Source organism: Portunus trituberculatus, chromosome 46 (genome assembly GCF_017591435.1).
Source record: "Portunus trituberculatus isolate SZX2019 chromosome 46, ASM1759143v1, whole genome shotgun sequence".
NCBI lineage: Eukaryota > Metazoa > Arthropoda > Malacostraca > Decapoda > Portunidae > Portunus > Portunus trituberculatus.
Window position 1 is genome coordinate 13,841,623 of NC_059300.1, and position 27,837 is coordinate 13,869,459.

Here is a 27,837-nt window from a genome sequence, read left to right on the forward strand (position 1 = left end):
ATAGCCCTCTGGAAGGTGGCGGAGCATTAGACAAGCCAAAGGGCATCACTGTATTGGTATAGTCTGAAGGGGTGATGAAGGCGGATATTATTTGGGCCTCGTCCGAGAGGAATCTGGTAGTAACCTTTAAGTAAGTCTATAGTGGTTACAAATTTGGCTACTCCTATACTATCTATAAGGTCCTCTATCAAGGGCAATGGCATTTCCTAGCAACTGACCTTCTTGCACTAGATGTTCAACAACTACATTCTTAATGACCTCTTTAGTCATCCGAGACGTGATGGGAACATCAAAATGTTTAGCGATGGTCTTCCATTGGTCCTTTTTGATATTAGCACCTTTAAGTTGTTCCAGAGAATGTTCCAGAGAAGGGTCGGCACAAAATCTTCAACGTTAAACTGAGCGGAAGCCATATTAAATAGATGTTAAACCACAAAAAAAAAAAAAAAAATAAAGATACGAATTACTTAAGTGAGGAACTTGGCAGAGTGATAATAAAGGCAACCTTGAAATTACCTAGATTATACTTAAGTAAACACTTATGAGTACAATCACTAATGAGGGTAAACTAGAGTTACGGCATTAAGAGGGATCCGGATTACTCTAGTTACGAGACTTGAGAGTGAGGAGCAATTGTACTGAGACTTGTTATTGATAAGGAGGCGGATTAGTTTGAGAGGCTAGTTAAAATGACCGATTCTAACTAGCGAGAAAAATGATCCGCGAAGTGAGGATTGAGGGTTCGCATGAACATATGATGATCCCAACACTTGGATAACACTTATTACACACCTGCCTATGTGCAAAAAAAAGAGATAAGTGCTATCGGTGAACACGCCTTTCTACCTGGATTCCTGCTCTACCACTGCTATGCGATACCAATGAAAGTCACGAAGCACAAAGGTAAATTTAAACCACACGCAGAGTAAGTCACAGAAAAAAAACACATCAGAGTCACAACACCACAGAAACAAAAAAGAAAATAATGTAATCACAGAAAAAAAGTCACTGGAAAAATAGAACACTGAACATGGGTTATATTGGTCCTGTCACGGTCGCCAATTGTTACGTTCACCGGTTAAACTGGTAAGATTGGCATCGGGGAGCCGTGAACAATAACAATAAAAAAAACACTGCAGGTTCAACTGGTGAGGAAATGCAAAAGGGGGTCACTTTAAAAAGCTATTTTAATAACCCATAATGAAATTGACACATATATAACAAGAAACATTAAACACAGATATATAACATGAAACACAGGAAAATGACATACACATATACATATAACACAGTAATAAATACAACAATAAATGCCAACTTAATACCTAACAATAATCCTAATCCTATATGGAGGCAATGTGGAAAACACGGACGAGGGGAAGTGATACTTATGCGGTGTCGCAGTGGTGAAGTGCTGGGTGATGGTTGATCCCACGGTAGACCCAAGAGGCGTTGTGTTCACTGGTTGAGGCTTGGATCTCAACTGCTTTTCAGAAAGCCAAGAGCTGGCTCAACACTTCCGGTTGAGTCGAAAGGGCCGCGTGAATCCAACTTTGGGACAGTAGCGGGCTTCATGAAACGGTGACGTGGAGGGTTCATGAAACGGTGGCGTGGAAGGTTCACGAGACGGTGACGTGGAAGGGAGGCGGAGAGGTGGCGAACGAGGTAACAAGCGGAGGAGGTGATGGTAGTAATGTATGTTACGGGCGAGCCGTAACATTTCCTCCCCTAAGACCTCCGTAATGGGCTCATGAAGGAGGTGAGACGGAGATCTTGATAAGGCGTCGGCGATGATGTTGTCCACCCCTTGATATGGTGAACTTCAAGTTGAAGGTTGAGTTAACAAGGCCCACCTAAGAATGCGTTGGTTTCGGTTCTTCATGGCGTGAAGGAAGGCCAGAGGGTTGTGATCTGTGAAGACCTTCATAGTTTGAGGACCAGGATGAAGATAGCACTCAAAACGTTGGAGCGCCAGGACGAGTGCCAGAGCCTCCTTCTCGATGGTGGAGTAGTTGAGTTGATGTTTTTTCAGCTTGGCGGAGTGATAGACGATGGGATGGAGGATGCCGCTTGTAGGGTCCGTTTGTAGTAGGACAGCACCCACTCCAACTCCACTCGCGTCCACTTGTAGATGGAAGGGGCGGGAATGATCCGGCGTCCAGACCACTGGTTCCGAGGAGAAACGCCTTGAGGTGTTGGAAGGCTTGGTCACAGGTCGGGGTCCAGTGGAAGGGGACGGAAGTGCTGATAAGGTCCGTCAGGGGGGCGGCCAGGGTGGAGAAGTTCCTACAGAAGCGTCTGTAGAAACCAGCCATCCCCAAGAACCTCATGAGAGCTTTCCTGGTGGTAGGGACAGGGAAGCCAAGGATGGCCTCCACGTTAGCTCTCTTGGGGCGAACCTTGCCGTTCCTCACCACATGTCCCAGGTAGACCACCGTAGACTTCCCGAAGGTGGACTTGGCCAGGTTGATTGTAAGCCCGGCTTCCTGGAACCGACCCATCAGCCTCCGAAGACGGGTCAGATGTGTCGCCCAGTCTTCCGCAGTCACCACCAGGTCGTCCAGATATGCAGATGTTCCCTCCAAGTCCTGAGTGATGTAATTTATAGCCCTCTGGAAGGTGGCGGAGCATTAGACAAGCCAAAGGGCATCACTGTATTGGTATAGTCTGAAGGGGTGATGAAGGCGGATATTATTTGGGCCTCGTCCGAGAGGAATCTGGTAGTAACCTTTAAGTAAGTCTATAGTGGTTACAAATTTGGCTACTCCTATACTATCTATAAGGTCCTCTATCAAGGGCAATGGCATTTCCTAGCAACTGACCTTCTTGCACTAGATGTTCAACAACTACATTCTTAATGACCTCTTTAGTCATCCGAGACGTGATGGGAACATCAAAATGTTTAGCGATGGTCTTCCATTGGTCCTTTTTGATATTAGCACCTTTAAGTTGTTCCAGAGAATGTTCCAGAGAAGGGTCGGCACAAAATCTTCAACGTTAAACTGAGCGGAAGCCATATTAAATAGATGTTAAACCACAAAAAAAAAAAAAAAAAAGATACGCGAATTACTTAAGTGAGGAACTTGGCAGAGTGATAATAAAGGCAACCTTGGAAATTACCTAGATTATACTTAAGTAAACACTTATGAGTACAATCACTAATGAGGGGTAAACTAGAGTTACGGCATTAAGAGGGATCCGGATTACTCTAGTTACGAGACTTGAGAGTGAGGAGCGAATTGTACTGAGACTTGTTATTGATAAGGAGGCGGATTAGTTTGAGAGGCTAGTTAAAATGACCGATTCTAACTAGCGAGAAAAATGATCCGCGAAGTGAGGGGATTGAGGGTTCGCATGAACATATGATGATCCCAACACTTGGATAACACTTATTACACACCTGCCTATGTGCAAAAAAAAGAGATAAGTGCTATCGGTGAACACGCCTTTCTACCTGGATTCCTGCTCTACCACTGCTATGCGATACCAATGAAAGTCACGAAGCACAAAGGTAAATTTAAACCACACGCAGAGTAAGTCACAGAAAAAAACACATCAGAGTCACAACACCACAGAAACAAAAAGAAAATAATGTAATCACAGAAAAAGTCACTGGAAAAATAGAACACTGAACATGGGTTATATTGGTCCTGTCACGGTCGCCAATTGTTACGTTCACCGGTTAAACTGGTAAGATTGGCATCGGGAGCCGGTGAACAATAACAATAAAAAAAAAACACTGCAGGTTCAACTGGTGAGGAAATGCAAAAGGGGGTCACTTTAAAAAGCTATTTTAATAACCCATAATGAAATTGACACATATATAACAAGAAACATTAAACACAGATATATAACATGAAACACAGGAAAATGACATACACATATACATATAACACAGTAATAAATACAACAATAAATGCCAACTTAATACCTAACAATAATCCTAATCCTATATGGAGGCAATGTGGAAAACACGGACGAGGGGAAGTGATACTTATGCGGTGTCGCAGTGGTGAAGTGCTGGGTGATGGTTGATCCCACGGTAGACCCAAGAGGCGTTGTGTTCACTGGTTGAGGCTTGGATCTCAACTTGCTTTTCAGAAAGCCAAGAGCTGGCTCAACACTTCCGGTTGAGTCGAAAGGGGCCGCGGGAATCCAACTTTGGGACAGTAGCGGGGCTTCATGAAACGGTGACGTGGAGGGTTCATGAAACGGTGGCGTGGAAGGTTCACGAGACGGTGACGTGGAAGGGGAGGCGGAGAGGTGGCGAACGAGGTAACAAGCGGAGGAGGTGATGGTAGTAATGTATGTTACGGGCGAGCCGTAACATTTCCTCCCCCCTAAGACCTCCGTAATGGGCTCATGAAGGAGGTGAGACGGGAGATCTTGATAAGGCGTCGGCGATGATGTTGTCCACCCCCTTGATATGGTGAACTTCCAAGTTGAAGGGTTGAGTTAACAAGGCCCACCTAAGAATGCGTTGGTTTCGGTTCTTCATGGCGTGAAGGAAGGCCAGAGGGTTGTGATCTGTGAAGACCTTCATAGTTTGAGGACCAGGATGAAGATAGCACTCAAAACGTTGGAGCGCCAGGACGAGTGCCAGAGCCTCCTTCTCGATGGTGGAGTAGTTGAGTTGATGTTTTTTCAGCTTGGCGGAGTGATAGACGATGGGATGGAGGATGCCGCTTGTAGGTCCGTTTGTAGTAGGACAGCACCCACTCCAACTCCACTCGCGTCCACTTGTAGATGGAAGGGCGGAATGATCCGGCGTCCAGACCACTGGTTCCGAGGAGAGAAACGCCTTGAGGTGTTGGAAGGCTTGGTCACAGGTCGGGGTCCAGTGGAAGGGGACGGAAGTGCTGATAAGGTCCGTCAGGGGCGGCCAGGGTGGAGAAGTTCCTACAGAAGCGTCTGTAGAAACCAGCCATCCCCAAGAACCTCATGAGAGCTTTCCTGGTGGTAGGGACAGGGAAGCCAAGGATGGCCTCCACGTTAGCTCTCTTGGGGCGAACCTTGCCGTTCCTCACCACATGTCCCAGGTAGACCACCGTAGACTTCCCGAAGGTGGACTTGGCCAGGTTGATTGTAAGCCCGGCTTCCTGGAACCGACCCATCAGCCTCCGAAGACGGGTCAGATGTGTCGCCCAGTCTTCCGCAGTCACCACCAGGTCGTCCAGATATGCAGATGTTCCCTCCAAGTCCTGAGTGATGTAATTTATAGCCCTCTGGAAGGTGGCGGGAGCATTAGACAAGCCAAAGGGCATCACTGTATTGGTATAGTCTGAAGGGGGTGATGAAGGCGGATATTATTTGGGCCTCGTCCGAGAGGGGAATCTGGTAGTAACCTTTAAGTAAGTCTATAGTGGTTACAAATTTGGCTACTCCTATACTATCTATAAGGTCCTCTATCAAGGGCAATGGCATTTCCTAGCAACTGACCTTCTTGCACTAGATGTTCAACAACTACATTCTTAATGACCTCTTTAGTCATCCGAGACGTGATGGGAACATCAAAATGTTTAGCGATGGTCTTCCATTGGTCCTTTTTGATATTAGCACCTTTAAGTTGTTCCAGAGAATGTTCCAGAGAAGGGTCGGCACAAAAATCTTCAACGTTAAACTGAGCGGAAGCCATATTAAATAGATGTTAAACCACAAAAAAAAAAAAAAAAGATAAGCGAATTACTTAAGTGAGGAACTTGGCAGAGTGATAATAAAGGCAACCTTGGAAATTACCTAGATTATACTTAAGTAAACACTTATGAGTACAATCACTAATGAGGGGTAAACTAGAGTTACGGCATTAAGAGGGATCCGGATTACTCTAGTTACGAGACTTGAGAGTGAGGAGCGAATTGTACTGAGACTTGTTATTGATAAGGAGGCGGATTAGTTTGAGAGGCTAGTTAAAATGACCGATTCTAACTAGCGAGAAAAATGATCCGCGAAGTGAGGGGATTGAGGGTTCGCATGAACATATGATGATCCCAACACTTGGATAACACTTATTACACACCTGCCTATGTGCAAAAAAAAGAGATAAGTGCTATCGGTGAACACGCCTTTCTACCTGGTTTCCTGCTCTACCACTGCTATGCGATACCAATGAAAGTCACGAAGCACAAAGGTAAATTTAAACCACACGCAGAGTAAGTCACAGAAAAAAAACACATCAGAGTCACAACACCACAGAAACAAAAAAGAAAATAATGTAATCACAGAAAAAAAGTCACTGGAAAAATAGAACACTGAACATGGGTTATATTGGTCCTGTCACGGTCGCCAATTGTTACGTTCACCGGTTAAACTGGTAAGATTGGCATCGGGGAGCCGGTGAACAATAACAATAAAAAAAAAAACACTGCAGGTTCAACTGGTGAGGAAATGCAAAAGGGGGTCACTTTAAAAAGCTATTTAATAACCCATAATGAAATTGACACATATATAACAAGAAACATTAAACACAGATATATAACATGAAACACAGGAAAATGACATACACATATACATATAACACAGTAATAAATACAACAATAAATGCCAACTTAATACCTAACAATAATCCTAATCCTATATGGAGGCAATGTGGAAAACACGGACGAGGGGAAGTGATACTTATGCGGTGTCGCAGTGGTGAAGTGCTGGGTGATGGTTGATCCCACGGTAGACCCAAGAGGCGTTGTGTTCACTGGTTGAGGCTTGGATCTCAACTTGCTTTTCAGAAAGCCAAGAGCTGGCTCAACACTTCCGGTTGAGTCGAAAGGGGCCGCGTGAATCCAACTTCGGGACAGTAGCGGGGCTTCATGAAACGGTGACGTGGAGGGTTCATGAAACGGTGGCGTGGAAGGTTCACGAGACGGTGACGTGGAAGGGGAGGCGGAGAGGTGGCGAACGAGGTAACAAGCGGAGGAGGTGATGGTAGTAATGTATGTTACGGCCGTACAGAGCGGATAAGGCCCATGTACAGAGTTAGCAGATGGGAGTTGTGAGAAGAAACTGACGGGGACATCGACTCTGAACGTCGATACTCGTATATAGCTAACTTGATAGAAACTGTTTTAGCAAGCGATGAGCTGTGAAGTTTCCAGTTTGATTATAAGTAAAGACCAGACCGGGGATATTCAATGTAGAAGAGGTGGGGGGAGGGCAGTTGGATGTATCATTGAGGAAAAAGGTAATATTAATTGTCTGAAAGGTTGAATCGAGTTGATAGACGGAGAAATTGTATGTTTGAGGCATTGAACAGTACTAACTTTTCTCTGTCCCAAACGGAAATCAAGAAGTCAGGCGTTCTGTAGCTATAGCGTCCCTGCGTGATCTATTCTACCGTGCGTAGCTGTATGAACTCTGAAAGATTGGTCGTCTCGGAAAGAACGTGGGAACGTGTACATAAAGTGGTATATCCGAGTAAGAGTCGATGTAGACAAGAAATTTGAAGTTTATAATTATATACATGGTTTAGAAGATGAGTCATGAATAATAGGAAGAGTGCATGGGTAACAGGACAAAATCCTAAGGGACCACTGTTAGAACAGTGGCCGCCTACCAACTACCACAGCAGCAAAAGAATTGTCAGAGGAAACTTGAGATGAATTAAGTTGCAGAGAGATAGAAGTCGTAGAAAGGTAGTTTGGAAATCAAAGTCTCGTGCCAGATTCTATAAACAAAGAAAGAAAAAAAACCTTTTGATATGCCCAAGGCAACTGCAAAAGTTTTACCAAAATCTCTATAAAGAGAATGACCAAAATTCCGTATAAGGAGAGCCAGTAGTTTAACGGCCTTAATTGCCGGAAGCCGTCAGATCAGATAGAAGACTGTGAAGTGATTAAGTTTAAAATCTTCCTATTAAGGATTGATGAAAGAAAAAAATAACTATATAAGCGGAGATTGAAGCAGTAGAGTTCTCACCCACGACTTACTGCCGAACCTAATGTGATCATTGTCGATTGACTGATTGACTGATGAGTGATGACATCGAGAGGCGCGTCAAACACCTTTTCCTTCACAATAAAGGGAAAATAATTATTCTCACTGAACAAAGACACAGATTATAGCATTGGGGCATCGTATATTTAACTTTAACATGAACATTCACATCAACACGCTTGTACACACTGGTGAACGGTGATCTGCCAACAGGAAAGCCTTCTTAACAGCGCCCTTTTTTTTTTTTTTATTTTTTTTATTCGTGGTTAATGGCACGGGCCTGCTTTGAAATGCATTATTGCAGTGTGTAATATAAGAAAGGAAGCAAGAGAGCCTCTGTTGCTTGCTTCCTTGGATAAAGAGATGCAAGAGGAGTGGGCGGGTGCCTTACTGGTCCATCCGCGCAACAGCTGACAGGTGAGGTGAAGGTGAGGCAGGGCTGCTGGCGGGGCGGCGAGTAGGCGGGGTGAGGCTTTGGCAAACACCTGTACACCGCCACATCTGCACGCTTCTCACATCTCGCACCTTATACTCGGCTATGTGAGGCACGCTATCTCTCCAAGTATCCTACTGTACAGCCCAATCCGGCCCTTGTCCCAGTCTCGCCGCCTCGCTCGAGATGCCCACACCAACAACCTTGCCGCAGCAACAGTAGGACCCACACTCACAGCCGAGTAAGCTCTACCTTCTTTACCTTTAGTCTGCACGGGGTTTGCAGAGAGAGAGAGAGAGAATATAAATGCGGAAGTGAATGATTTTTAATGCAAGACTTAGGTGAATATGACATATGCCTCTGTCTAGTCTCTTCCCTTTCCTCATATCCTTCTAACCATAACAAACGTGGTGTCTAGTGGAATATATGGGATTTTCGTGTGAGGGAGTAAAAATTTTGGAATTTGATCTTCTAACCTAACCTAACTTTCGAAAGATGAAGCTTCACAATACACATTCCCTTGTTTTTCTTTTTTGTCCCCAACAAGCTCGGGTGGGAAAGCAAGGTTTTAGGATTATATAGTAAACACAAATCTTTCACATTCACAAAATAAATCAAAGGATGGGATACCATATTTTGACAACTGGAAATTAACCTGACTTTGTGTAACCTAACCATGCTACTCTTCAACTTTCCCTTAAGGACACTACTTAATCCAATGTATCTTAACTGGAGGCCCTTCTGGCCCTCTCTTAACCACTACGAGATGAGTGGTGCATGTCTTGAAACTCTGACAGGTGATGCATCTAGGTGCCAGATGATTTTTTTGCCTTAAATCAAACAGAAGTGGGAGAGAATGTTTTTAATCTTATTTAGTAACACTTACAAAGCTGCTCCTTACTTCTGATCGTAACTTTGTTGAAAGGAAGTGATCTGCCCCCATTCCAATGTATGGCTAAGCACAAATGCAAGCCAATTTTGTCCTCTCCTGTAACCACTGTTAGATAAAAAATCACATTTATAGAAATTCTAGGCTCAGTGTTAGAACATTCCTTTTGATATGTGGAGAGAGCTGTAAGATGCTGATGGGAGCTGTAGGCACACAAGTAGCTATTGCCATATCCCGTATAACAAACACATATCAGATACCACCTTTGCAGATAATATACATATGTTGTTATTCAGTCTTTCCTACTGGTTGAACTAAAATAATGAGTCAGACAAAATATCATTAGAAAAGAGAAGGATGGGTGACTTGCACTCTCATCATCATCCCACTACCCTGTTCCTTATCCCCATCTGCCATCCTCATCCTTCCTCTACCTCTCTAACTTCACACCACCTACCTATCATACTCAAATTATCCTCCACTCTCATTCCATTCTTTACTCTCTCCCTTCTTCCTTCATTCAAATCTCACTCCCTCCTGCCTTTCTACCATTATTCCTCTTATAATATTTTGGCTATCCTGCTCCATCTTTTCATTCTTCCACTCTATCCTAACCTCCTCCTTTATTATCACTCCTACCATTGCATCATTACACATCTTGCATCACTTGGTCTCAACTTTCTTGCTATTCATGCTCAAAAGCTGCTTAATATGCAAGGCAGCAGTGACCATGTTAGAAGTGTTACAGGAGTGGCTGCTGGCAGGTCATTGGACTGCTGTAGAGGTTTGGTGTGTCTGTGCAAGGTAGTTTTTGTATCCATAGTTTATCTTTGGGTTCTTGTAACTTTGTAAGGCTTCAACTGAAGGTAGAGTGTCTTGATACTATTAGTGTTCCTAAAATTGCAAGCTTGCATTGTATAGATAAATGTTATACAATTGTTAATAGATCTGACTTATACAATGGTAAGGCATATCACAATTTTTTTTTTTTTTTGTGTCATACTCAGTTATCATTTATAATTCTTTTATCATACATTGAATATCTGAAGTGCAATCTTATCTAGATTGGACCCTGGAGACTGTTGTCTCTGTCCTCAGCAGTCTGCTATGAAAGGAAGCCCCAGTTACTGCTAATCCTGAAGATAACATACAATGTGTGTGTGTGTGTGTGTGTATTCCAGTTAGAGGGAGAAAGACAGACAACAGATTAAGGCAAAGTACTATCACCAACACTGTCGGCTTTTCTATGTTGCACTATTGGCAAACTATAACTCTCTCTGTTGGCTCTGTTAAGTGTTGCATTCATTCCTAGCAGGATGGCCTGGATGAACGGTGTGGCGGTGGGCCAGGCTGCCTATCAGCCCACCAGTGTGGAGCACTGGGCCAATATGGTCACTCATGGGGTAAGTCTGAAGATTGCCTATTTTAATTCATCTCCCTTACACATTTCTTTCTTTCCTTCATTCACCCTATCTCCTTTCCCTTCCCTTCTTCCGTCTTTCTATCCTTCCCTCCATCCCTTCCATATTTTTCCTTCCCTCCTACATTGTTTGTCCTTTCCTCTTTTTTATATTTCCTTTTCTTTCTTTCACTGCGGCCTTACTACCTCCCATTTTTCTTCCTCTCACATGCTGTCACTCTTCCTTCCATCCCTTCTTCTTTCTCCTCCTCCCTCCTTGGTGTGAAGGTTTCTTGCCTCACAATGTTGTGCCCCCAACTAATGCAGAGTGGACCCTTAATATACTATACTCACTGTCATGTTAATCCTAAAAGTGTTTCCTTTATGCTCTGTGATTCTCTCTTCTTAAACTTATCAGTAAATCCTTGTCAATTGCTGTAAGTCTCAAAAGTAATGCACTTTTTAATGCATCTTATTCATTTACAAACGAGGCCTCTGTGCTCAGTGTGTTATGTAGAGAAGTAACTAAGATAATGCACTCAATAGCACAAAAGAGCTTGATGCTCTTCATATCTAAGAAAATTCAAGAAGTGGAAGAGAAATATATACAATTTTTCACTTCATTGCCATTAATGATTAAGAATTTTAATTTTGAGAAGTTAGCGTCATCATTATTGTCACAAACACCATTTATGTTAAGGTTTTCAGCTTGCTGCAATATCTGTGTTAGAAACATTAATGCAACGCCACTGCTCTCATTGTGCTTACCAGCTATTCGTGCTGCCGGCAATCTATGGAGCAGTGTTCATGGTGACAGCTGCTCACTGTAGCCTCCACCAGCTGGCTGCTGCCATTTATGGCTTGGGGCTGGCTGGCCTCTTCAGTGTGTCTACCTTCTTCCATATTGTCTTCTATCTTGGCTATTACAAGTTAGTATTACAGTGTCTCTTCTTTGTGTTCTTTGTAGTACTTTACAACCTAGAAAGGAGAACTATGTTTTTAGGCCATTTGAGCCAACTCACAAACCATTACAGAGTTACATACAAGTCTACAGTGTCTCTTGAAGAGTCACAATATATTCTGAGTTATGTTTCCGTGAATGCCAATGTATGAAAACTTGAAGTAATTTTTTCTACAAGAAATTAAGATCAAGTGTTCGATGCTTGTCTGAGATACTGGGAACTGAAGATATTCAGAGGACAAGAGTCATCCTGGAAATTACTGGTATCTTCCACAGGAAACTGAAGGAGGTGCTCCACCGTGGTGATCGGGCCATGATCTATGTCTTCATAGCCACATCTTACACCCCTTGGCTCCTGCTTCGTCCTCTTCCTCAAGACTCCTGGACACTACATCTAAGGTAACTTTGAACTGCTTGTTTAGGCAACATTCTTGATTTTGCTGCATCTCCATTTATTAGAACTTGTTCTTGAAGTTATTATGTGGGTTTGCAGGTGGGGCATCTGGGTGCTGGCAGTGGTGGGCATCCTTTACCAGCAGATGTTTCACGAGAGGTTCAAGATGCTGGAGACTGTGTTCTACCTTGTGATCGGCATCATGCCCTCCATGGCAGTAATGAATATGGTGAGTCTCATAATGCCTTGTGGGGGAGTAGAGAAGTATAAGACTAAGGTAGGTAGGAATACTTTTTGGGCATAACAACAGGATAATGTCATTCACTTAATTTACTGTATTTGACGGCATATAGGATGCACGGGCAAATAAGACGTAGCCCTATTTCAGCAGGTCATATTCAGGGAAAAAAGTTTTTAGTGTATTTAAGCATATACTGTTATAAGCAATCTAGCATGAATTATCATTTTGGTAGAAACACTTCTCCCTCAATTTCTCTCATTTACTAGCCATGTTTTTATGTCACCCTCAAGTTCTGGTCAATGAAGGTTATGTATACCTTTCTTTGTGCTCTTCAATTGGTCTTCTTGCTGTCGCCAAAAACCCATAATTTTTTTTCCTTAGGCAGTGGCCCAAAAGTCCTTGCTGCTGCTCTTTTGCCATACTCCTGGGCAGGTTCAGGAGATTGTGTAGCTCAATCTTTTTCCTCCTGCTGCTATAATGGTGAAGGTGTTGATGTGTTATGTTATGATCATAAACTTGCTGTTACTCATCACTGTCAGATGGCACTGAGCTTGGGTTCCAGTCAGCTAATATTTATAAACATATGTCACAGCCTCATAGATTAGATTACTTTTATTTTTACAATAATTTGTTTTTAAAGTAGGTAATAATACTGGTGAAAATAATAATACCACCAACAAAATAATGATGCATGCAGTTAGGTAGGGAGAAGTACAGATTGTAAGCTAGGTTAGTGAGTGTCAGGGAGAAGATTAACCTACAGGAGGCCTCAACTTCGCATATTAGATGCAGGGCGATTATTTTTAGCCAAAATTTTTGAGAAAAGGTATGTTCTGTATGCTATCAAATATGGTAACTGATGTAAGGAAGGGGAGTAAAGATTCATTTAACTTACACAGTCACACATCAGCAAATACTAGCCAACTTGTCAATATCAATAAGAGAAATATGTATAATAAATGGATGCTAGCAATATATGTGAAATGAGAACGTAATGTTATTCCAAAGGGAATGGAGATGATATTTGCCATAGCATATAAAAATAAGAAGAGAACAGACTGAATTTGGAAACATTTAACCATAATTGACAGAAAAGAAATGAGAAAACTTCATGGGCAGGCATGTGTTGTGTGGCAAAAAATAGTAGGTGGCTATTAGAGTGTCTGTTGGCTGCTAAGTATGTGATAGATGGCTAAATAGAAGTGTTAAACAGGTAGAACCAAGTTGAGACTGGAGGTGGTGAATGTGGTCTCAAATGTGAATACATGAATGATTACAATGACTTAATTTTAGTAGTGAACCATGAGAGACCAAGGTTTGATGCAGTAGGTGTCTAGTGTGTTATGTGATACTTAGTCTTACAAACTTTTCTCATCATCATCATCATCATCACCACCACCACCACCACCACCACCACCACCACCACCACCACAAATACCACCAGCATTTCTGATGATTTGGGTACATCTACAATGGGTAGTACAGGAAAATGAAAATCAGTTGGTATTCTTTGTCCATGTTTCACATCTGCCATGTTCTCTTATTGATTTGTTCATTCCTTCGCTTTATTTTATATTTTATTTCCTCAGCAAGAGATGTGAAGTAATTTCCATAACATAGCATGCCAAAAACATATCTTGTCCATTTATGTATTCCATGCATATATATATATATATATATATATATATATATATATATATATATATATATATATATATATATATATATATATATATATATATATATATATATATACACACACACACACACACACAATCAATTTCCATTATTATCTAAATAACCTTGGATGCATTTATGTGAAGTGCATCATATTATCAGTAAGAAATACAGAAGCATGTGTTGGTTGTAGTGGGTCACACAGTGTGCCAGAGTCACTTGTTCCTTTGTTTGTAGGTAGTACAGAGCTAGCCTATATTTGCTGAAAGCTGTGTATCTTCCAGATCTTCAAGGTACTGTTTGGCTTGCCACTGAGGGCTGGCGTCACTCAACCGCAAGTTACTCTATATATATAAAGACCATTTTCTATTAACTGTGTTCATGTGTGTGTGTGTGTGTGTGTGTGTGTGTGTGTGTGTGTGTGTGTGTGTGTGTATTTACCTATTTGTGTATTACAGGGCCCGAGCTAAGCTCTCTGTGTCCTGTCTCCTTGTCCATTCCTGTAGTATCTCTCTTTCATCTGATTGACACACACCGCGTCAACGACATCACTCCTCAGTTTATTCCACTTATCAATGCTATGATGCGGGAAACTGTATTTTCTCACGTCATTTAGACAGATGTCTTTTATTAGCTTTTTTCCATGTCCTCGGAAATGATTACTTGTGGTCACCTTTATCAACTCTCTGTCCGGTATGTCAATCTTGTTCACCAATTTATACATAGTTATCATGTCTCCTCTTGTTCTTCTCTCTTCTAATGTGGTCAGCCCCAGCTTCCTCAGTCTTTCCTCATAGTCTAACTCCCTGAGTCCTGGTACCATCCTTGTTGCCAGCCTCTGTACCCTTTCTACCTTCTTCACATTTTTCTTCATATGCACGGTGACCAGACACAAGCTGCATATTCTAACTGGGGTCTTATTAAGGTACATAATATCTTCTTCATCATTCCTTCATCTAGGTAGTGGAATGCAAGGCCAATATTTTGAAGCATGTTATATGTTTTCCAAAAAATCTTGTTAATGTGTTTCTCCGGTGACAAAGTGTTTTGCACGGTTACTCCTAAGTCTTTCTCCTCATTGGTCTCTTTAATTTTCTCATCACCCAGCCTGTAATCCCAGTTTGGTCTGTATCTACTTCTTCCCATTTTCATAACATGGGTCTTGTCTATATTAAATTCCATCTGCCACTCCTTACTCCACTCATATATTTTATCAAGATCTTCCTGTAACTTGTTACAATCTTCCACATTCTTTACTCTCCTCATAATTTTAGTATCGTCCATAAACATGTTCATGTAACTGTCAATTCCTACTGGCATATCATTAACATAAATCAAAAACATGATGGGACCAAGCACTGACCCTTGTGGAACTCCACTGGTTACCTTCTTCCACTCGGACTTCCTTCCTCTCACCACTGTTCTCATTTCTCTTCCCATTAAGTAATTTTCCATCCATTTTGCTAGTTTATCATTTACTCCTCCAATCTTCTTTAGTTTCCACATCAGTCTATTGTGTGGTACTTTATCAAAGGCCTTTCTCAAGTCCAGGTAGATAGCATCCACCCATCCCTCTCTATGTTGTAGTATGTCAGTCACTCTTGAATAAAAACATAATAAATTGGATACACGATCTTCCTTTTCTGAAACCAAACTGTCTTTCACTCAGAATGTTTTCACTTTCTAGATACTCACTCCACTTAGCTTTAATTACTTCTTCACATACCTTGCACAATATACTAGTCAACGATACTGGTCTATAATTTAGCGGTTCCATTCTACTACCATTCTTATATATAGGCACAATGTCAGCTCTTTTCCACTCTTTCGGGACTAATCCTGTTCGTATGGAGGTTTCCACAATATCAAATACGGGGTTCAACAATTGATCCTTACATTCATTTAGCAACCTCCCAGATATGCCATCAGGCCCCATTGATTTATTAATATCCAGATTGCTTATAATTTTCCTTACATCTTCCTTAGTAACCATGATGTCCTGCATTTGCTTTATTTCCGTAGGCCTTCCTCCCATAAAATGCTCCTCCTTTGTAAACACTTTGCAAAAGTTGTCGTTCAAAATTTCAGCTATATCTCCAGCATCCTCATATACTTCTTCCCCATTTTTACCTTTTCTATTGCCTCCCTTATATTTAGTTTTCCATTTATGAATTTGTAAAACATTTTTGGGTCACTATCACAGTTTTCCACCACCCTCTGTTCATATTCCTTCTGTGCTGTTCTCCTTACTTCAACATATCTATTCCTTGCTGTTTTGTAAACTTCTCTTGATAATACATCACTGTTTTTCTTAAGTTTCTTCCATGCCTTTTCTTTGTTCTTTTTTGCTTCTTCACAATTTCTATTAAACCACTGTTTATTATTTAAAGTCCTCTTTCTGTAATATGGCACAAACTTTTCACAGCAGAGTTATACAAATCCATAAATTTATCGTATTTCAATTGCATATCCCTTTCCTGGTATACCACGGACCAGTCAATTTCATTAAAGAACTCCCTTATATGGTTATAATTTGCCCTAATATAATTTAATTTTTCCTCCCTGTTCCACAATCTTATTCGTGCTTAATTCTGTATCCAGCTCAAAGCTTAGGACATCATGATCGCTTCTCGCCAAGGGACATTTATGTTCAATTTCCTCTTTTAGAGAGATGCCCCTGGTAAATACCAAATCCAACCTTGCTGCAACATCTTGTCCCCTGCACCTTATTGGTGATCTCACCCACTGTGTCATCAAGTTATTTGTTGCTACCTTTAACAATTCCTCTGCCCACTCACCACCGTTCACCACTTCGTAGTCTTCCCACACTATTTCTTTACAATTAAAGTGTGTGTGTGTGTGTGTGTGTGTGTGTGTGTGTGTGTGTGTGTGTGTGTGTGTGTGTGTGTGTGTGTGTGTGTGTGTGTGTGTGTGTGTTACTAACTTGTGATATTGAGTTGTGTTACTAGCCAGTGATTCTTCATGACAGGCTTAGCCACACAGCTGTGCCCCGTCTGTTTTGTGTTATTTTAATTGTCGTCACCATTAATATGCTTGTCAATATGTGCTACAACACCTCCACTAACATGCTGGTCGCAACACAAGCTATAATGTACCTGCCATTTGGAGGTTGTGGTGTTGTTGTATGAACACTTGAGAGGAGAGTGCTTTTTTTTTTTTTTTTTTTTTTTTTTTTTTTTTCAGTTTTGTTCTCAGAACAATGTTGAATTAATTAATTTCTGAATGGTCCAGCATGTGATTATTGTGGGATTCTGAAACAACTTTTTTCAGTCAAAAATATCATAAAATTAGGAGTTGTTAACTCATAGAAAGTTTTCTAATTTTCTGATAGGGGAGCATTCACCATCAGAGTATGAGAGTAGACGTGCAATGTTTTTCTTCTTTTCACAAGTTGACTGTGTGTCCATATAGAATACAGACTGCCCTCAGGAGGATATATATATATATATATATATATATATATATATATATATATATATATATATATATATATATATATATATATATATATATATATATATATATATATATATATATATATAGTATATAATATATTCTCAAATATTTAGAATGGAAAAGTACTTTGGAGAAATTCTTCAAATTAATCAATGGGTGAGGAAGTCAGCTTGCAACTTGCAATAGTTATTACTTCACTGATTGGTTTCATACCACCACATCATGGTCTTGTTAGCTCAGTTCAGCCCCTAGCATCATCACTCTTGAGTGCAAGTTTCACCATTATGAAACACTGCATGTTTTAACTATAAAGTGTGCAGTCTGTATTAATATAAAGAATACTTGTTTTAATTAGATTATAAAACCATGGATTTAGACTGATTTTCATCAAGGCTAAACAAAGCCAATATTTTTACTTAACTTGTTTGGAAGTTATAATATTTTTTGGTAGTACTGTGAACTAGCTATTTTGTGTCGTAGATTTTACAGCACATCTTAGCAGTGAAATATACGTACATCATGAAAGTGATGCATTTGTAGGTTTTTGCTGATGGGAAGGTTGTTGTCACCCTTTGTGGAAGGTGTAGCCAGCAGACAGTATTTGTGTGCTGCTGAGAACTCCTTTGTCCTGTGTTGGTTGTCTTCCCTGCACACCAGGCCCCTGTGGGGCTGGTAAGGTAGGGCACTTCCCTCCCTTGCATGTTCATCTCCCTCTCTTTGCCTCATTCACAATCTGCTCTTCGTATTTTTATTTTTTTTTTATTTTCCCTTCCTTCCCTTCCAAGGACAGTAAGGGACAGGGCCTTGACTCACCAGCTCGGTGTTCTACTGTTGTTGTCATTGCCACAACCACACTGTTGAAGTGATAGTGATCACATGTTAGAAAAGCTGAGCAAACACTGTGTATCATACAGTATGTTGGTCACTATTGTCAGTTATGAAATATATCATTACAAGTTCTTCTGAAATGCATCACTATGTTTTAAGATAAAAATTGCAAACATGGTTTTGCTAGCAGTTTTCAGTAATTAAGATAATGGATTCCTATCCTGGAAAATTTGGGAAGATCAGTGTTAGTTTTAGTGGAACAATGAAGGGGAGAGAGGGTTGTGTAATGTCATAAACTCTCAGCACAAATGCAGATAAAGTTGTAACAGGAATTTGATGAAGTTGCATTAGCCTTATGAGAAATTTGGGATATTACATTGATTACAATGATGTAATAGGAAAGTTGATGTTACATCTCATTTACTGAGGATCCGTAATATTGACGCATGGTCTACCTAATAAATAAGTGTCATGGGGCAAGAAAATATGTTATTTTACAGACATCCAAAATATGAATATCAGATTTATAAAGTATTTACTGTAACATCAAATCTGCACTCCATGTGTCTTCAAACAAGTTTATGGAAATAATTGTGAATACCTATGGCTTGGAGTAGTACTTTTTGTTGGGAAGCTGACATCTGACATATAGCTGAACATGCAGTGAGCAAAGGTGTTGTTAGAGCAGCCACGACCCTCGCATGGCCCATAGTGTTAATGAATGAAATGTAGACACTCTAAAGTACAACTTACCCTGGTTGAGGTTCAAGTAGGGACATCCCCCCCTTTAAGCACTAAGTACTTAGTAATTATTTGATGGTAATGCTTATTGTAGGTTCAAAAAGAAGGCCTGAAGACCATGCTTGGCTCTCTGCTTGTGTAGAATGTCTTCTTTGTAAGAAATAGAAATCCATCAAGTGCAAATTTGGTACATGAATGGATGTGGGTGAGTGTTGAGCAATGCTTGAAGAACACACGAGACATTCTCAAGTTAGGATGTATATATATACCAAAAGCAATAGTTGTGTCCTAATAGAAGGACAACACATGTCATCAAAGGCATCTAACATGTAAAAATTTTGACATTAGTGGTACAGGTATGCAAATACATTTTTTAATTTTATTTATTTATTTATTTATTCATTTTTGTTGTAGAAATAAAGATAAATGAAAAACATAGATTGAATAAAGAGAGTGGAAATAGGTCAAATATTGTGAAGGTAGTAGAGTGATATGAGAAAATACAGCTTAGTTGCAGATTGTTGGAAAATTGATGTCATGCTAACAACAGTTTATGCTTAACATTACTTATTTTATGAGTGGATAAAAAGAGAAGTATGATTTCTTCCACTCATGACAATAGAAGTGATGAAGACCATTAGCTGATGGAGGATAAACCCAGGAAATAGATGGGAAAGAAGTAAATGTAGGTAGGAGATGTGATACGAAAGTGTTGATAAATGAAAGTAAGGTGAGTGAAGTGAGTGTGTGCTGCACAGGGGAGGGATCAGAGTGGTGTGAGCATGCTGAGAGAGAACACTAAGGAAGGATATACACATTTTTGTTAGGTAGATAAATTACTGACCAAATATTTTACAACACATTTTAGTGAGTGTTTTTCTTTAAGGGACAATGCTTTTCTCTGAACATTTCTTGCATTTGTTTTGTTTTCTGCACAAGAGAGGATGGAATCTTCCAACTCTGATATTACTTTAGATATGTAATGCAAGGCCATCTTCATCAATTATGTATTTGAATGTGTACGTGTGTGTGTGTTCCTAGAGTATTAGCAGGTTATATTCTTGATTGCCCTCATCATCACCCTCACTACCACCACCACTATGTTACAGGATGATCGCTCAGGGTTGGCAGAGCTCAAGCTAGGTGGCGCCATCTATGTGTTGGGCGTGGTGTTCTTCAAGCTGGATGGGCGTGTACCACTTGCACATGCCATCTGGCACCTCTTTGTGGTGCTGGCCGCTTTCATCCACTACTATGCAGTCCTCACATACCTCATTCTGCCCCAGGCTGGCATGGAGGAAGCCGAGGCCTGGACACAGGGTGAGGGTCAGTGTGATGCATCAGCCTCGCATGAGTGTCCAGCACTCTAGGGACATCAGAGTCAGGTTTACTACACTGCTATCTTGTGGCCAAATTGTTAAGTATTAATCCTCAGGTAAAGCCCCAGAGTAGTGCCAGCCAAGATGTCTGGCCCATGATTGGCAGAACTACAGCAAGTCTGTAACAGTAACAATGGAACCAAGTCAGTGCCATATCAAGTGGCAGTTTATCAGCAGTTTTACTTGTTATGGTCTTGGGATCTGGTTTGGCATTATCATGATGGTATTGGTAATATGGAGTTTTTGTACCCCAGGCTGTATGTTGCCCTTCAACTTTTTCTTACAAAGCTGTGTGTGTTGTGTAATGGAGAACATGACACTAGGAAGTTTGTAAGATTTTTTACGAAAGGAGAGATATTTTTTTAAGAATAAAATTGCTTGGGTAGGTAGAGTAGCCAGTACAAAGAATGGTAATGATGCAGAACAGTCTTATAGAACTAGTAGAGCATTGGGGACAAGAAGATTTTTGAGGATGACCATCTCACAGTTATGGGAAGGTGAAGTATTGTAGCAGGCAGGCAACAGCTTTATTTGATAATGTAAATTGGCCATAGCAGCATGTAGAAATGAACAGCAGTATACCTGGACAGTAAGGTATTTTTATCAGTATTTATTGACTGTATTGATTGCATGTAAAAGAAATGAGGTCAAAGTGCTGACATTCAAGTCAGACATTGAGGATATTGTAGCAGGTAGCTACTATGTTCAGTACTTGGGTCTGTCCAAGCTACCACTGGAACTTATCCTCACTTGTTTGTATTATTATTGTGTTCATGATTAGTGGAAACAGTCAACACACTAAAAATGACTGTTTGAATGTGAATTGATTGATATTTTATTGAGTAATATAATCTGTTAAACAGTGGTGTTACAAGGATAATTTGTGGCTGTTATGAGATGGCAGTGCATTGCTGTTTTCAGGAACTTTCAATATATTAACATCTTGCTTCAGATGAGAAGTTTTGTGTTTACTGAATAATGTGAGAGCAGCATTTGCTGTGGGAATAATGCAGATATCAGAAATAAGCTAAGCTAAACTTAACTGTGTACCTCAGTTTTATCCTTGTGCATGATTTATTAATCTACCCTCTTGACCAGGTTGTTGGTATGTACGTACAAACCACTGCACACCCATCGTAATAACACCCTCAGATTTATTTATTGAGACAATCACCCAGTGAGATATCTTCTTCAGGAATTTTAGTCTTGGTGTTTGAGATGAAGACACCAGACACCCCACAATGTTGTGATGCATTTTTAGTATTAGAGAGCAGACCCAGTCAAAGGCTGCCTCATGCTCATAGAGCATGACTTGTTAATTCTCCCACATCAGTTGTAGCTTCATCTGGGAATGGAGGTTATTGGAGAGTGACAGAGTCTGTATTTTTGTATTTCACAACTTGACTTGAGAATTCAAAGTTCACTTTGTACTGTACACTGAACCAGTGTACTCTTGCCAAGACTTTGTGATAACAATTTGTCACATTTAAGGAAGAATACTTGTCACAAATTACAATGTCATGAAAGAACTATTTAAGCTTGCCTTTAAGGATTCTTCTATGCTTGCATAGGCAAGGTGAAAATACAAACAAGGAAAAGACATTTTGGAAGAAAAAACAAATTTGCTCTTAAAATTCTAGAATAATGCAGGAAAGACTTTTGGGCATTGTCTGAGCACTGCCCCTAAAACATGATAAGAAACTAACTGTTCATATGGAGTTTTTCAGCACAATTTAAGTCCATAAACTACAATGATGCCATCTACAAATATGTACTAGGATAAATCAAATACCAAATTAGGTAGAAAATTTACTGAGAGCAGTCTTGTCAGATGACAAAGATTTGATAATTGAATACCATAAGCTTCCTGGATATCACAGGAATTAATCCTCAGAGAAAAGTTTAAGGAACCCAGAGATCACCTTTAGGCAGGGACTTTCAAAATCAGTGGCAGTTTGGACCCAGAAAACTGTGTGATTCTTACAAATTATTAATTTCAAATCATTATTAGTAGTAAATGTGACATATATGTAATGGTGCTTGGAGAAGACTGGCTCTTAGTTATTCTTCATTTCCTAAATTACTTACTCTTTGTACTAAGAGGCTCATAATTGAAGATTTAAAAACTTCTTACCATTCCCTTGATCCAGAGCTAGTAATAATGTGAAGGTTTGAGCAATTACCATGAACATTTTTATGTTTGTGATCATATCACAAGGCAAGGCATAGATAATTAAGTGCAAGTTGGATGCAGGAAGACAGCCTCCACTGAAGTGGAAAGATAAAGAGTGCATCACTATGAGAGGGAGCATGGAAAAAGGAGACTGAAAGGACTATAGCACACAAGAGTTTACATAGATAGAGAAACTTATCATGTCCATTCTCTTTTGGAAGTCAGTAAATAGATGCCACATGAGAAAGTGCATTATATTCCCATCTGTTTTCTTTTCCATTAGCTACTTTTATTAGGGAGAGGCTGTGTCAAGCTAAGTAACATCCTGCTATTGTTGGGATACTGGCTATAGCTAGTGCCCTTAAGATGCCCCTACAAGGCAGTACCTCAGTGTGGTGGTGGTTACATGCTGAGTCTTGGCAAATCATCACCTTACATAAATTTTTGTTAGTAATATTAACTCATCATCATTGCTCCACCACAACACTGAGTAGAACAGGAGTTCATTGGTTCTTAAGCAGATTGTTGCACTGTGCCTCAAATTTCAAACATTTTACAGCCTGTAGACACAGAGGGCTCAGTAAACAAGCAGCAGGCTGGAGGTGAACCACATCTCCTGAGGAAACACAATAGTCTGTTAGTTCTGCTGGAGTTAGCCAGCAGCAGTAGTAGCATGTGCCACAATGCCATTCCTTAGTCTCCTCACTGCCAGTTTGACAAACAGCCTTTGTCACCATTGTCTTGTAGCTCAGCATTGTGTTGTGTTGTGTTGTGCAGGCAACTTGGATGACATGAGACAACCATGCCTGTGATGATCACCTGAACTGGTCATAGAGTTGTTCCATTTGTTGTTATTCTTGTTAATGTTGATTAAGAATATAAGACAACATAATCCATGCTATAGTTTACCATTCAACTCAGACTAGTGTGAGGAGTTAAGTCAGACATCATCCAAAGTGTACTCTAATACAAAACAGATCATTCATCGTGTGTCTATCACAGCAAGGATTCATATCCTGCTATACTCTTATATGGCGGATATGGTTCCAAAAAATCCACCATTTACATGAGGGACAGAGGGCAAGAATGTGTGTGCTCCTTATCGAACAAACAAAAAGGAGGCCTCTCTCTTTAACTGCCACTCTCACCCAGGTTAGCTCTCATCATACTCCTCTATGTTTATTGTAAGAAATTTCTCAAATATTTGTTGCTCTCTGTTGTCAAAATACTCTACAGGTGCTTTGCACTTAGTGGAGTAGATCTACAGTTGTACATGTATGTGGCTAACATGTTTGTTATTGAGTGTAGCTGATGATCTGAAAGAACATGTAAATATAGATTATGTGATAGTGTCTGGTGAAAATGAAATGTTCAGAGTTTTGGTGTGTTTGTGAATGTTATTTATTGTGTGACTGATGACTTACTCTGATAACTTTGCAATAGGACAGTGCACAGGAGACTTATTTATTAAATACAATGGAAAAGTTGCTAAATTGTGATTTTCAGTGGTTGTACATTAATACTAAAATACAAGAAATTTAGGAACATGGTTCTCTACTAATTGCCAAATTCACTATTTCATAATTGTATACCTTCTCTCTCTTGGGAAGCAAAGTAATGCCCTGTGTGTGTGTGTGTGTGTGTGTTATACTCCAGGGGTGGAAAGTTATAGTAAGCCAGCAAAATTTCAAGCTATGCATCACTGAAAATGTTGCAATTTTTCTTTTAGTACAACCAATAGTAAAAAAGATAGAAAAGACAAATAAGGGCCAGAGATTAAGATGGGATACCAATCATCATTAAAACTGAAAGTCATAATATGGTCTATGGTCATGTGTTTTTTAGTTCACTTTTTAAAATTGATGAGCAGCTCTCCTGCCTCATTTTGTTGATTATTAATGGCCATGAAAATATAAATGACAGCATTTGTTAGAGAAACTATTGAAGCTATACTGTTTATATATTATGCTACAATCGGTTTTGTATTCTGAACATACAAATTGGAAAGGAGAGAGAGAGAAAGAGACAGGTTGGGAATCCCTTCACTCTGCATTCACACATGCCATGATATTAAGAACCATTAGCTCATGATCAAGGAAGTTTGTTTCCTAAGCACTCATCTTTTTCATATACTATACTATTTTTTAAGTTTTATGGTATTGCCATCTTCCCCACCAGCTACAGTATTGTATAAGGATGTAGGGATCATATTTGTTATATTAGACTCATCAAGTTCATGTTATTAACCATTCATGTCAAGAAAGTAATTCTTTCTGCAAAATCTTAGGTGTCTGTATTGTATGGTGCCGTAGGAAGCAACTTAACCCATGGTTTATGGTTTAGTCCTCCATTCTCTTCTCATGACTGTGCCAAACTTTAATGTATCGTCATACTTAAAGCCTTTTATTTTTTCATATCTAATTAGTCTACATCACAAGTTAGCATATTTACTATGCATCCTTTTTTGTAAGGCTTAGATTGGTCCTCCTCTTATTTTTGTGGAGGTTTGGTTTATCAGCCCTAACTCTTGGTGGCACAGGCAGATTTTTAGTCTGCAGAGGCTGATGCCACTCCCAAGATGCAGTTCTGATCAAAGATGAGAATCGTAGGATGCATGAAGTATTCTCCATCCAGTCAACAATAGCTGGAAAATGTGGCCAGCTTCAAACAGAACTGATCCTGAGTCCTTGAGATCTGTGTAGATTCCTCTGGGTCGTTAATTTAGAGAATCATCATGGAGATGGTGAAAGCCAAGACTCAGTTCCAGCAAGTTTGATCATGTATGGCTTGTAACAAACTGGGGCACACAACAAGTTTCTATGAACAGTTGCCTTCAGTAGTGACAAAATATACATTTTCCTATGGATGACCAAACAGTAGGTCTTAGAGGGAAATCAGTAGTGCAAACAATATTTCTTCCTGCCACTTTGATGTGTTCTCTTAATAAGAAAAATGCAATCTAAGCCTCACCAGTTAACATTTTCGGTAATGTTTAGAACAGCCATTAATAATTCAAACCATTTCAACCTACATTAATATCTATATAAATGACATCTCATGATTTATGTACATGTGAATTTCTGAGATAATTCACAAGACAGGCAATGTACAGGGTTAATGAGGGTTCTTCCCTGCCCTTATATTATAGGGAAAGAAGTGATGATATGATGACTTGGGGACATGTAGAACTACATGCCAGTACAGTGGATGTCCCAGACGACATGAGTGCACCCCTTGAGACTTGCCAATACTAACTGAAATGTCTTGCTGGGCTGGAGGTGAGAGAGAAAGGCAAGCTGACAGACAGAAATGAGTATGGTCCTAGGAGTGGTGGGAGAGGGCACTAGCATAGCAGGTAGAGAGATAGGCAGCAACAGCACCATACACACACTTATATCATGTTGCCAAACTCTAGCATCATTAACAGTGACGTGTTCAGAAAGTGTTCCCTTGTCTGTGCTCTTCCTCGCAGTTGTGTGTTTGTCTTAGAAACCTTTGTACTAGTGTAACACCAGCAGTGACTCAGTGTGTCATACTAGGGCCTCTTTAGGATTCAGTGAGCTGATCCTTTCTAGAGTGAAGTAGATAATGATAAAAATGGTGATAAAGAATTTATGTAATGTGTACCTTCTAATACTACTCCAAATGTCTGTGGTTGTACTTTTTAATATTGTATTTGTCTATGTTTCAAATAAATACCTGAAATTTAACATGAAGTATAGCACATAGTAATCCTTCCATATAATTATTAGGTAATTGTCTAAATCCTTTCCATGATGTTATTCTTATCTAATTTATTTTTTATCCACTTGTAATCTTCAGATTCCTGTAGTATTTTCATGTTAAGTAGTACACTTCACCCTCTCTTTATCATGCCGCACTACTATGTTTCTCTTTGCGCTCTCAAGACTTGGTGATTAGTGGCCACATGCATATCTGAAGTAATGCCATGCAACCTCTAAATTTCACCACTTTGCATCTATCACAAGGTTCCTAGATCATTGCCATTATATTTAGGGACAAGTGAGTGACAGTTGCCCCTTCGCCTTGTCTTCTTGGGACTAGCAGTTTCCTCATCTATTCATAATGATCAAGTTGCTTAAAGTTCCAACCGTACTTTTGTTTAATAACGACCTTTCTCTTCATATCAACCTATCATCACATTTCAAGATAAAAAAAGGCTCAATGAAATCAATCATTCCCTCACCAAACCCACTGAATCAGTTTTACTGCCGCCGCCGCCGCCTCCGCCTACTCATCCTCTATTTATTGGATTTTCTTACTCCTATCTACACTGCAAGTAACGCAATAACAACAAAAACAGCTACAAAAACAATAATAGAAGGAAGGAATGACAGGCCAGCCCCCCTGCTCCCCCCCCCCAACACACACTATATAAAAAAAAAAGTGTAATTAGGCTCACAACCGCGAAGGCCCGAGTTCAAGTTCCGGGCACGTAGAGGCAAATGGGCGACCCTCTTTATGTGTAGTCCCTGTTCGCCAAGCAGCAAGTAGGTACGGAATGTAATTCAAGGGGTTGTGACCTCGCTTTCCCGGTGTGTGGAGTGTGGTGTGTGGTCTCAGTCCTACCCGAAGATCGGTCTATGAATTCTGAGCTCGCTCAGTAATGGGGAAGGCTAGCTGGATAACCAGCAGACGACCATGGTGGTGGTGGTGGTGGTGAAAACTCGTCTACCAACTGCTGCTGGGACGATGTTATGGACGATGAATATTGAGGAGGAGACATACTGGAGGGCAGGATCGAGGGTGTCGCTTGTATGTCGTCACTCGTTAACACTCTTAATTCTTAACACCGATGAAAAGTTGACCCATTCTGTCCTTAGAGGGAGAAAAAAAAAAAATCACTGCGTTTACCTATATCCGCCATGGTGTCGTTTTGAGGTGATAAAACAATGATTGAGACAAGGGTGCGGTTAGCCTCAACCCTCCCATCTACTCCCAACCCCCCCCGAACCCCGTTACCCAGCTCGTCTGCTGGTTCAAATACTTTTTCCCATCTTACCCTAACTCTAGTATTTAATATCTGCATGTAGTATGTTTTAAGGGTTTCTATAAATATTTTGTTGCTTTTGAAGTGTTTTCCTTGCCTCTGTTCGGTATATATGTGGCGTTTAGTGGTGTCTAATGTGCGTGTGAACCGCCACAACAGTAGAAATTTACATTTGCCCATTTAAGAATTTTTTTCCTTTTATTATTTCAAGCTATAACTGGGCTTTTGGTGTATCAAAGAATCGCCTACGTCCTTTTAAGTGTGTTACAGACCCACTGAGTCAAATATGTGGACTTTTAAATTATTTT

The 27,837-nt window shown here is 40.3% G+C and overlaps 1 protein-coding gene across 7 annotated transcripts; it reads left to right on the forward strand.

Moving 5' to 3' along the window:
- The first annotated feature begins 8,194 nt into the window (after positions 1–8,194).
- Positions 8,195–26,228, forward strand: LOC123520097 (monocyte to macrophage differentiation factor 2-like). 7 transcript variants are annotated; one of them, XM_045282007.1, is made up of 7 exons: positions 8,195–8,343; positions 10,564–10,651; positions 11,419–11,576; positions 11,885–12,007; positions 12,102–12,231; positions 14,205–14,213; positions 20,076–26,228. In XM_045282007.1, exons 2-7 carry the CDS (start codon positions 10,565–10,567, stop codon positions 20,334–20,336), a joined length of 768 nt encoding a protein of 255 aa, XP_045137942.1. In that variant the 5' UTR covers positions 8,195–8,343; position 10,564; the 3' UTR covers positions 20,337–26,228. The 7 variants fall into 7 exon arrangements, with proteins under 7 accessions (XP_045137942.1, XP_045137941.1, XP_045137940.1 ...); XM_045282006.1 differs by having other exon boundaries at positions 8,196–8,600; positions 10,561–10,651; XM_045282005.1 differs by having other exon boundaries at positions 8,196–8,600.
- The last annotated feature ends 1,609 nt before the right edge of the window (positions 26,229–27,837 follow it).